Raw genomic sequence first — 12,113 nt, 5'->3', positions numbered from 1 at the left:
AAGTAGAAATATGGCTGTATTGATCGTAGTGACACCTCACATCGTATAAAAACAAGTGATACCTCTCGTACCTGGACAGCAAAGTGCTTTATCTCTTGCACAACAAAACAGGTCGTCGACTTCAGTTACGATAATCATCATAGCTCAGACTACCATCATATATCAAAGTAAGAGCAGGTCTGTGTGTTCACACACAATAGCACCACGCAAAGAAGTGCACTCAGTGGTATTTTCTGCAAAACCTGTATCCTTCATTCTTCTCACTTATTTCCCTCAGCTGCATTATTTCTACAATCGCTTCTGCATATCTTGCTCTTGTTGTGAATCCTTCTTCATTCGCATCATTGCACGAATTACGATGTCCGAAACTGAAGCTGAACAATCCATTATTCGAACGGACATCGATTCGCTTACGGCTTATCAATTGTCTCCTTTCCCTTCAATGGACTTACCTCCCCTTCCACCAATCACCGATCCTCATCTCGAACAGATCATCGATTCTTACGTTTCCACTGGGCTTCGACCTTTGCTATTTGATCAAGATGTGTTCGTCATGGACGGAGAGGATGAGAGGGATTTTGAGGAAATGCAATTGGTCGGAAACGCTCTTCTTGGTAAGTTGAAATGCGTTGTTCCTCTCTTGTCTTCTAGGTGATATTTTCCCCGCAAATACGTATATTGCCCCATGGCACTGCATGCTGATGGCTTCGCTGCTAAGTAGAGGCTATAGCGACGACATGGGGTCACGATACATTCCCTGCTTTCCGTCAAGGTGCATCAAGTGTGAGTTTTCCAAAAAGTTCAAATATATTATACCAGTATTCTCGATTAGGTTATCATGACTCCTGGTTTGTTACACAATACGCTGATCGACATACTGTACTTATACTGTATGATACACATTTTTAGCAATTGCAAAGTCACTTGATTCGTAAATCAACGTTATGTCAAATGGCCATACGATACAACCTCCATACCAAAGTAAATTACGATCCGAATATCTCTATATGGACAGAAATTGATATAGGGAGAGCTCAATCGGCAGTGTTCGAAGCTTACATCGGTGCAGTATATTATTCATTACTGGGGAAAATCATTACAAATCACAAAGATGATGATACTAATCAAACAGATTCAACATCAAAAGGAGAAAAAGGGGATAAATCGTCAGTTGACGCTGGCGATAATCAAAAGTTGGAACCTGAGAAGGCAAAGAAAGAAATTACACCTCCGATTGATTCTAGGAATATGACCCGAGGTCAAGCATTCGAATACCTCTATTCATGGCTCTCTCAATTATTCAAACCGATGTCAAAATTCATTTTAGACGAATTGAAAAAGGAAGAAATCCGATTGGAATCTAGTCGACCTAATCCTCGAAAGATCACTGCTATATTCCATGTGCCGCCAGAATGGGAATTGGAAGACAGGAAAGCGAAAGGAGGTAAAAATGTTTTACATACTCAATCTCAATTGATCAAAGTCAAACCTACTTATACTGCTACGGCAGTGGTTGGAACGTGGGATCTTCAACCTTGGCAGGTGGTATGTACAGCTGTGGATGTAAATGGGAAAGAATGGTATGTCTTCTTCGTTCATCTTATCTTTCTTCCATAGTTCCTGCCACTAGCCTACTCAAAACGAACAGCCAAGCACGCCGGTTGATTCAAGAAGTGTCACGTTGTGGCTGATGTTTTGGGAATATTGTAGGATCGCCGAAGCTACTAGGATCACTAAGAAGAAAGCTGAGAATATGGCTGCTTGGAAAATCTGTGTGGAGATGGGTTTAATCAGTGAAGACGAGTGATATAGGGATTAGTTTGAGTTGCGCTGGAATGTAAGGGACACGAAATACCTAGATCCGATTCTTGATTGATTTTTTATATGGCTTATCTTATTGGAGATGGGGGAGTGAATAATGAGATACAGTATCGCTCATTGCTGGGGAGCTCCTAGAGACGATTCTTCTATTTCTCTTAATGGTGTGGTCGATGCAGCACACCTGTGTAGACTTTTCCTCGATCTTTGAAAACACATGGATACAGTCTCTCAAGGAAGCACGGTAAGCTGATTCAGTGGTCAGACTCTCCAAGATATTGAGGAGATCTGTGCGTCGTGTAATGGGAAATTGAAGCACTACGTGTGATTGTGTCAAGTTCCGATATCACATTGTCAATTGAGGGTTGTCATTTCTCAATTCCTCTGTTCTCTATTTCTCCTATTCTGTTCTTCTTATGTTCATCTTCCGCTCTTGTTTTTTCAATAGTAGAGATATCCTTTCTTGGTCATACGTATTTTACGATCTCCGTATATTTTACACATCCAGTACAGTGTACTATATAGCCTTACTTCTGGTCCCTTCCTTCCCAAACCCATATATTCTCCTGGTTTTGATCCTCTTGTACAACAAGATCCCTTTCCTCAATCCATCCTTGCACCCAATTGAGATCAATTCTCTGGCTTCACAATGCGATACGAAACCGAGAACAACCCTCTATTCTCATACGTTCTTCCTCCCTTACCTCAATTCCCTTTACCACCTTTACCTCGTATTGTCGATACCGATCTATACGAACAGGTGATCTCTCACGTATCGATCCAATGCTTGACCCGACGGAGCGTCATGGCTCTGGCAAAACCCGAGGAAGATTGGGAGATAGCAGTCGATTACGAGAAACTGGAACACTTGGGAGACGCTATATTGGAAAATGTAGCTACGGGGTTGATCCATGAGGAGTTTCCTTGGTTGAGGCAGGGTGGTGCTGCTGTGAGTACTTTCTATCTGCTCATGCAGTCTGAGCGGGAGACTACTCCTTCGAGTTGAAGGAGTACAGTCTATGATTATCGATACATTTTTTTCCTTTGAACTTCAACCAACATTTCAGTATATCAATATGTTGAAGAAGTAGAGTAAACGTAACTCATGTCGTTCACTCTCCCCCTTAGCTATGCCCTATGTTTTGATTGGATTGAAGTCAATGGAGCATTTACTAATGATCTTTTCCTTACGTTCCAGATCATCCGAGATTACCTGGTATCCAACGCTACCCTCGCTCAACTTTCAGTGATGTACAATATACCTCTACTTATCAAGGCGGACCCATCTTCGATCTTATACGTGAGATCGTCAGAGAAGATCCAGGCGTCAGTTTTGGAAGCGTGGATTGCGGGTGTATATTACAGTTATCTCAAGTATGGTGAGGGCGGTTGTATATCCGTTGACCATGATGGGTTGGTTAGTACATGTCAGCGACGAAGAACAGACATTTCACAGGAGGAAATTATACTGAAGTCCGAGGAAGAGCTTATCGAATCATCGGTGGAAGATGAAGAGGACGGAGAGGATGACGAGGATGACGAGGATGACGAGAAACCGCCCAAAAACCTCCAACCTGTCCTGGAACCTATCAGATCTTGTCAATCGATCAATACTGATCCGAAGGTAGAAGAAGTGAAGAAGGAGAGAGACGAGGTCTCTCATACTGCCGATTTGGAAAATCTGATCAGTACCATGATGATCGCTTCTACTTTCAGTAGATTGACTACCGGCGTCACCACAACGACCGTATCGAGTACGGAGATCAGTACGATTCCAGGTCCTGGTTCAGAAAATCTTGTCGCGACAGGTATCGATAATCAGTCAAGCGATTTGCCAGACAACTCAAGCCTACAATCATCCCAACTCCAACCACCTTCACAATTATCTTTTGTACTCATGACCGATACCTCGGCAGAAAAACGACAACCGCCCTTGATCACACCTCGCACCAGAGGCCAAGCATTCGATTACATTCACTCATGGCTCCAACCACTCCTGACGCCATATTGCCGATGGATACACACCTTATTGCTGGAAGAACAAAATAAGATCTTATCAACGCTTCCACCAGAAGTACCCAAGTTGGTGATTCCAGATCATTGGAAAGAGGAAGATAGGAAGTCCATGGGAATGCCCCAAGCTCTATCGCAACATCCTTGGATCAAAAGTGTAGGTAATAAACCTGTTTATGTGAAAGAACCAAAAGTTGGGCAGAGGTGGAAAGTCACTTGTAAAGTCGTTGATCTCGATGGTAAAGAATGGTGCGTAGACTGAACTCCGTGATCTTTCTGGGAGAGGGAGGAGGAGAAGGACTGTAATGCTAATATACTCCGAGTTTGTAGGCTTGGAGAAGCTATTAGACCTAACGTACAGGCTGCTAAGAATGTTGCGGCTTGGATGGTCTATAGGCTGTTGGGTCAATGAGGAAGATTGGAGTATGTCAAGAAAGGTAATCTAAAAACAGAGTTGAGCTATCTAGCGATACCAACGTAGTCATTTGCATAACGTGTTGTAGATCGTAGACCATGAGATACAATAAACCTTTGATTAGTCGTTATCCCACGCTTAATCAGATTGTGGTATTCGCCTGTCCTTCCAAGCCTTCGATAGCCTTTCTCCACCTCTCAGTAGTGGTGGCAGACTTGATGGAGGTGGGCAGTGATGAAGTGAGAAGGTGGATTTTGGCTTCCAATAGCTGTATACGCTGTTCGATGGGAATGGGGGTAGGGGAAGAGAGAATGGTGTTGATGGTGTTGAGGTTTAGGAAGGGTGATGAGAGGATGGGAGGTGACATTTCGAGGTGGAGCCAGTCCTGATAGAGCAGAAGTTGAGGGTGTGAAGTGCTTCTTACGATTGTCTGCTGAGTCGTCATGAGATCAAAGGACGGGTATGACAAGAGTTCTTCATCGTTACGATATTTGATCTTCACCAGGGGATGATATTTACGCGCAAAGTCATCAAAGCACGTGGTCGAAGCAGTCTAACCCCACAGTTGAATTGCGGGGTAGATGGGTCGGGTATAGCGGATGGGGGTTTCATGAATGGGATCACCAACGCTCGAACCCTCTTTGTGTGCTCGACTCTGCCATATACCACAAGATGCATGGATCATCCGTAGGTACACCTGATACACCTTGCACCTACTCATTGCTTTGTCCTACTCGACCACCCATCTCATCTTACTCCTATATTACTTCATCTCTTATGCCACCTGATCCCACTCAGGACCTACCATAATGGTCTCCATCCTGTCCTTCTTCCAGACCAAGAAGAAGGGTAAGAGAGCAAGGTCACGATCCCCCTCTCCCACCCAGCAGCAGCCGCCCTCGTCCGCCCCTCGTCCAACTCAGCAGCCTACACCAAGTGGTACTTCCAATACCAGTCGACCCACTCGATTCCTCTCACTAAGGCATAAGTCAGGCTCTTCATCTTCCACCAAGCCATACGATCTCACAGGTAGAAGAGGAAGTACGAACGAGCTAACGAGGAAGAGAAGTAAAGGCAAGTCACCTGAATCTAGCAAGCCCGACTTGATCAGTGCCTTCATCCCGAAATTAGATCTGGGTTTTGATATACCCAAAAATGAAGATGCAATACAGAAAGATTCTTTGGATATACATGGTGTAGGAGAGAAGGTGGTCCTTCGTCAGCAGGAGAAAGAGGTTATCAGTAAGCTGCAGCTAAGTGTAGAGGAAGTGAAGCTTGCATGGGAAGTTATAGGTAAAGCTCTTAGAGAATCAGGTAGGTCTGTGCTATCTTGCTCCTCTTTTCCTTACTGACACGCAGCTCATATTGGTAGATTTGAACCAACATGGCTTGGTGCTACCTCTTCGACCCAATACAGATCCCACCACTCAACTATACCTGCTTGCTATATATTGCCTCGTCATACGTCCGGATCTTCTGTCAAAGTTTCCAACCATAGCCGCACAGTTCGCTCAACCAACCTCCAACCCTTCTGATATATGGCGAGAAAGACTCACCTCAATCCTCAAAGACGGCGAGACAAGCTCTGATCTCTCAGAAGTACTCAAATACACCTTACGTCGTCTTCAGCCCACTCCTCCCGAGCCACTAATCGATACTGGCTTGTACACCGCATTCGTCCAAGCTGAACGCTCGTCTTCCTATCCTCTTGATACTTTCGAGACGCTTCTCTCACCTCGACTGAAAACTGGAGTAGCGACTTACCTGAATGAAATCTTCGAAGTGTGGTCTGCGGTGATCACGCATGCGGAGCAGAATGCTATGACGCCTGGAAGATTGGCTTACCTTCTTGGTTGGTGGACTTGGGGCTGTTCCACTGGGAAGCTCAAATCATGGGAAGAATTATATAAGGATTGGAAGAGTGCTGGTCAGAGGATGGAACACCTGCTATACGTCTGGATAAGGTGAGATTTCTTCGGGACGCTCCGTGGACTGATCTAAGCTGATTTCACATCCCGGTATCACATAGACATCAGTCCACAAAGACGCAGCTACCCACTCGTTTGCTTGAAGTTGTCCAGGACTACCCTTTTGGCGAGGCATCAACAACGGCGGATCAACCGCCATCAGCACCTCCATCATCGTTCCCCCGTCAGACTCTGCATATCACCTTGACTTCATCCTTGCCTGTTACTGGGCTGTTCGATACCTCGGAGGATATCCTCTCAAGCTCGCTTTCGGCGAAACTAGATGAGAACGCTACCGCGCCCCTATGGTCGGCCCTGAAAGCTGTAAAAGATTTGGACTTGTCAAAGATCTTGTCGACAGACTCCGTGAAATTCTTGGAAAAGGTCACAGAACCCACAGATATACCACCAACACCGAATCCAGCTCAAATGAGGTCTCCGATACAGGTGAACGTTACCCCTTCGGGTCAGCTCACATCGAACGGAGGTACTTTCCGCGGTCGATACCACTCTCACAGCGGAGATTTGTCCTCTCCCGCCACCATTGTATCTTCTTCTACCACGTCACCAAACCTTTCAACGCTTCTGAATGTCGGAAAAGATGATGATTCACCCAAGTCTGTGAAGAAACAAGCATCTCTTGGTGTGCTGCCCAAGACTGGCGGTTCAGCGTGGGATGATTTCCAGAAGTCCGGATTCGGTGACTCCCCTAAGACTGCCGGCAAACTCGACTTAGCCCTCTCACCTGGATCTATAAGTAAACCTGTCGTACCTCCTGCCTCGACTATTCAGCTAGGTGCTAACATCACCGAAGAGCCAGTGGCCAAGAAAAGAGCGACTTTCAACGACTCCAAAGGTTCAAAAGCAGTGTATGGCATTGCAAAAGAAGAGGTTGTCGAGATAGATGATACTTTCATAGCATTTGTGGAGGATGCTCAGCTTGACCGACCTAGTACGGCCTCTTGGCCACCTTTCTCCCTTGTTCGACTTAATCCTTTAGTCCAACCGCTCCATTGTGAGAAAGTGATCGAATGGCTTCTTATTACCGTCGTGCACCGTCCTCTTCGAATACCCGCCCCTGAGCATAAACCTCAATCAACACCAGAACTTGGATTGAACCGCCCGACTTCGCCTTCTTCTTCCAAAGCTGGTACACCCCGTGGATTCAAGGGCATCACCGAATCGTTCAAGCGATCCTCATCTTTCCAATCGGGTATGAACCTTCGACGATCGTTCTTCGGTACTTCTGGCTTCTCACTGTCAAGACATGCTTCGGATGAATTGGATACTTTACCTGAAAGTGAGAGTGACAACGCTCGTCACTTGAGAGCTCCTCTCTCCGCTGCTAGTCTTACCCCTACAGAGTACACCATCACGGAAATGGGAGAGATGATCAAGATTCCCTCGCCAAACGAAAAGGCGGAAGAAGCTGTTGTTGCACCCCCGGTATCGGGTGGAGCTGGACCTTCTCTCGCAGCAGAGAAAGAGATCGATGCCGATGTGGCCACTATCAAGGGCAAACCTATGGCCACCGGTCTCACCACCGGGCCATCTGTCGATACTTTGGCATCTCAATGGAAATATGCTGGCGAAGGAGCTGAACACATCGTGTTCTCCCATCGGGGTACGTTGTCAGAGTATAATGGCAAGGTACTTCGTCTGAGGAAATCGCAATTTTTGGGCAATTCACCAACTGATCCGGAGTATCGTCAAACCCTCAATGAATGGACATTCAATCTACTTCCCCAACTTGTTCCTTCAGAGTTATTGATACAGACTCAAGAGGTCAATCTCGCTGAAGGTTGGGTCAAAGATCTGTTCACACAAGCAGATGCCACTCGACCTGAAGAAAGGAAACTACTAGGCGATCTGAAGAGTTTGGTCGTAGGTGAAGCCAAAGGTGTGATCATGGAAGATACGACGACGAATGAGAAGAAAGATGGTTTAGTCAATCTAGCCTTTGAGATTAAAGTCAGTTGGTAACCTCGATGTTTCACGTCATGGCACCTTCAGCTGACATTGGTGTTGAATAGCCTAAATGGGGCTTCTTACCTGATGCGTCTACCATCATACCGCCCGAAGCTGCCGAAATCAAGTCTAAACATTGTCGATTCTGCATGCACCGTCATCTGAAGGGCCACGACTCGTCAGCAGAAGGCAAGTTCTGTCCGCTAGATCTATATTCCGGTGAGGAAGTCAGGATGAAAAAAGCGATCAATGGTCTATGGGGGATCTGGGAGCATAGTCAGGGAAAGGAGAATAATTGGAGGGTATTTGTCAATGGAGAAAGGATCAGTCCTGATAAGGTGAGCCGAATTTGGAAATACACCAGATTGGGAGCTTACATGGTACTCGTCTAGACTGAGGACGTTGCAAAATACTTTGATGATGGACACAGCCTGGCAGATTCCATCGCCTCATCCATTATTCCGATCCTCAACAGCTCACAAGTCTTCCAGATCCTCAAAACCCTACAATCGACCCTTGATCCCACTGATATATCAGATCTGGCATCTCGATTCTCTTCTGCTCATCCTGATGCAGAACTGTTCGACCCAGCTCTCATACTTTCTCCCACATCAGCCGGATTGAAAGAATTCATAAAACTCTATCTTTCTTCGCCCGAAGCGGGGAAGACCGCCGATGCTTGGACTTTGAGACAGAGGATGATAGCTTTTGCTCTATCAGCCATATTCAAAGATTGTTCAGTCTTTGTGAAATTCACGCTCGCTTCGTGTTCTCCCCCTCTCTCGACTTCAACTGAGAAAACAGAGGGAAAATGGAGTTTGGTGGAAGGTAGTGGCAAAGTCAAAATTATAGATTTGGATTTGAAACCGATTCAAAATTTGGGTAAATGGAAAACTACAGATGATAAAATTTGGAAATATTGGTTAGATACTCATCCATCTTCCACACCAACCACAACCAGACCCGAACGCGATGCCCAGAAGAGTGACGACGCAGTTAAAGAGGAAGAAGGAAGAACGTTAGATATCCCAATTCGACACAAAGCTATTTCAAGATTGACATTAAGTGGAATCGCGGAAGTCGGATCTACTATCACTTCTGATGGAGCTTCAACCAGAGCTTTGTTCGTTCCTACTCCTGATAGGACGAGGGAAAATACCCCTTTACCTACTCCTGCGCCGGTCACTGCTGGATCAAGTATGGAAGATTCACTTGACCCAGTTGATCTCCAAAGTAACCAGAATCATCAATCAGAGTCACCAGTGGAAGATCAAGGTGGTTCTGTGCCTCAAGTTGTTAATGAAGCGATTGAACCTAGGAGGACGAAACGGTCGATGGCTCCTTCACCTTCACCTCCTCCACATCTTGCTTCTAACATACCAAAACAGGATGAAGACAGATCAAAGGGAATCCCCAAAATGCCGAAAGACGATGTACCACCCGAAGTTCCGCTTGATAAACACAGTACGGCTCAAGATCACCAACAAGAAAGGGATATTCCCATGCCCCCAATTCCTCATGACGATGAAAATATGGCAGGACCCCAGAAGACAGATGAATCCTCGAGTATAATCGGAGCTGGTTTAGCTGGACTGGGAACTGTTGTTGGACTAGCTGCGGAAGCTGTTCATGCTATAGTGGAGGAGTTCACGGAGCCTCAGCCTGAAAAGGGACAAGAGAAGGAGCTCGTGAAGGATGATGCGCAATTCGACGTTCAAAGCAAAGCGGTAGCCCAGATCGAGCAAGACGCTGTTCTCGCTTCGGAAGTGCACCAAGCTACCAACCCAGTTGAAGAGCCTGTTGCCACCGAACAACCTAGGGACGATATCGACACTCGACCTATTCCCGCTGTTGGTAATGAGTATGACGGTCAGGGTACTAACCCAATCGCACCGAATGAGCAGCTCAATACCGATAACATCCCATCATCAGAACCAGCTGTTATAGATGAAATGCCAAACGAAGAAGAAGCTGAGGAATTTCATGAGCATACGCCTCAAGCTCAAGAAGATCGCGTCAACGTCGAAGCAGATACTCCTCAAACTGAATTAGAAAATTTCTATACTCCTGCCGAAACTCCTTTGATCTCTCAACCATCTACTTTCCATATACCTGCAGAGCTTCCGGTTCCAGTAGAGACATCCGACTCATCGCAACTACCCACGAGAACCGGATCGTCCGACAAAATCAATGATGTTGCTCAGGATGTATCAGATCAGGCAGATCAAGTCGATACAGCATCAACAGGTGAGCTTTACATCGCTAGTGCACGTGTGCAAGACATTTTAGCTGATGATGTTTGCATAGCGGGTACACCAAAGATGACAATTGTACCCATTGAAGATGCAACGCCAAAACGAGATGAAGATGAAGCTGTATCGGACTCGTTTGGGGATCAGGTGGATGGTGTACCTGTTCCGAGCAAGATTGAAGATACTCCGACTGCACAGAACGACACGTCCGTCGCGCCTGTCAAACCCAAAATTATCGCCGACACCGCCTCAGAGTCCGTTGATTCCCCCCAAGCTGCAGCCTTGAAGACTGAAATTCCCGCTTCGCTACCTTCTACCACCGAGGATCCCGCTGTACCTCGAGATCTCTCCAGTCAATATGTGACTGCACCTCTGCAGGACTCACTCGAACCATCCGTCGAGGCAGCGCTTGCTGAAGAGAAGCCCTCTCTCGAGGTTGATGGACATCTAACAGATCAAGTGCCTCATGACGAAGCCGAAGCTGAAGATGCCCCGATGACGCATCAATCATCTGTGCCTCCTCCTGACAAGGATTTCGAGATCCCAGCTAATCAGCATGAGGTATCTTTATCGTCGGATTTAGCTCCCGTAGAAGCTGATCAACCTCAGGAACCATTAGAAGACGGTAAAGCTGAGAATTCTTCGAGACCTATCGATGATCTACAAGCTTCAAAGTCATACGATGAACCCTCAGCCGGGACCAATGTCCTGCCTAACTCAGGTCTTGCTGAAGCGACTTGGAACGAAACAGCAAAGGCGTCAAATATCCCACCCATTCTAGGTCAACCGATCAACGCTACGACTCTAACCTCCTTGAATACTGAGCTATCTTCCGACAACCAACCTATCATCTCTGAAGATCCAACCGAATCTCAAGATCACCTTTCTCCACTTGTATCGGACCATCACCAAGCGGAAGAACCAGTTTATGACCATCATGATCTGTCGACGATCTCTGAAGATGGTGAATCATCTGTACCTAGTTCCACTGACATGTCGAAGGATGCTAGTTTACCTACTACCGATGATGGTGAACAGTGGGTTGAGGATGCTCAGCTGCAAGGACAAGAGGAAGAGGAAGTTGAAGAGGAAACTCCTAGAGCTTTACATGAGAAATTGGTTGAAGAGGTCCATGTGCTCCGACCCGCGGATGAGAGAGTGGGTAGACTCGGGGAAGAAGAAGGCGATTCGGCGAGGGAGCTAGAAGACACAAATGTCCCACTGACTGAGGAACTCGAGGACAGCGTGAGCGAACCCACTCAAGAGATACCGACGAATGTGAAACCTGCAGGCGCTTTAAATCAGAATGACATTACACCGTTGGAATCTACCTCAATTGTCAAACCAGTTGAAGAAGAAGAGAAAATTACTGAATCTGTGGTCGATCCTAAATCAAATGCATCAGACGATGCTGGAGTTTGCATCTAGTCGAGAAAGAATATTCACATGGAATCACCCCTCAACCTTAGATGCAATCTCGATACCCCTTTTACCTATACTCATCAATATCAGAGTAATACCATTCCATATCATTAATTTGGTTTCGCCTCATTCTCTCTTTGTACATATATATATATATACTTTGCTCAGTCCTTGTTACCCTGCACGTTTTTAATACTGTGTCCTTTGATCACTATCATATACCTCTTTCGAAAATATTGTAAATAACTATATCCATAA

The 12,113-nt window shown here is 46.0% G+C and overlaps 4 protein-coding genes across 4 annotated transcripts; 3 read left to right on the top strand and 1 right to left on the bottom strand.

Annotated features, from left to right (window-relative positions):
• Positions 1-358: 358 nt before the first annotated feature.
• Positions 359-1,807, top strand: V865_003088 (uncharacterized protein; the record flags this gene model as incomplete). Its single annotated transcript, XM_066226887.1, has 4 exons — positions 359-614; positions 722-783; positions 910-1,580; positions 1,711-1,807. 4 exons carry the CDS (start codon positions 359-361, stop codon positions 1,805-1,807), a joined length of 1,086 nt encoding a protein of 361 aa, XP_066082984.1.
• Positions 1,808-2,467: 660 nt separating this feature from the next.
• Positions 2,468-4,243, top strand: V865_003087 (uncharacterized protein; the record flags this gene model as incomplete). Its single annotated transcript, XM_066226886.1, has 3 exons — positions 2,468-2,767; positions 3,017-4,080; positions 4,162-4,243. 3 exons carry the CDS (start codon positions 2,468-2,470, stop codon positions 4,241-4,243), a joined length of 1,446 nt encoding a protein of 481 aa, XP_066082983.1.
• A 145-nt stretch (positions 4,244-4,388) lies between these two features.
• V865_003086 (uncharacterized protein) lies at positions 4,389-4,613 on the bottom strand (the record flags this gene model as incomplete). Its single annotated transcript, XM_066226885.1, has 1 exon — positions 4,389-4,613. The coding sequence occupies one exon, from the start codon at positions 4,611-4,613 to the stop codon at positions 4,389-4,391; it is 225 nt and encodes a 74-aa protein (XP_066082982.1).
• A 442-nt stretch (positions 4,614-5,055) lies between these two features.
• On the top strand, positions 5,056-11,861 carry V865_003085 (uncharacterized protein; the record flags this gene model as incomplete). The annotated part of the gene is made up of 6 exons (XM_066226884.1): positions 5,056-5,560; positions 5,619-6,210; positions 6,276-8,184; positions 8,247-8,519; positions 8,574-10,428; positions 10,489-11,861. The coding sequence occupies 6 exons, from the start codon at positions 5,056-5,058 to the stop codon at positions 11,859-11,861; spliced, it is 6,507 nt and encodes a 2,168-aa protein (XP_066082981.1).
• Positions 11,862-12,113: the final 252 nt, after the last annotated feature.

Source organism: Kwoniella europaea, chromosome 1, assembly GCF_036810445.1.
Source record: "Kwoniella europaea PYCC6329 chromosome 1, complete sequence".
NCBI classification, from domain to species: Eukaryota; Fungi; Basidiomycota; class Tremellomycetes; order Tremellales; family Cryptococcaceae; genus Kwoniella; species Kwoniella europaea.
Note: the sequence above shows the minus strand (reverse complement) of the source record. Positions and strands in the feature narration are given on the sequence as shown.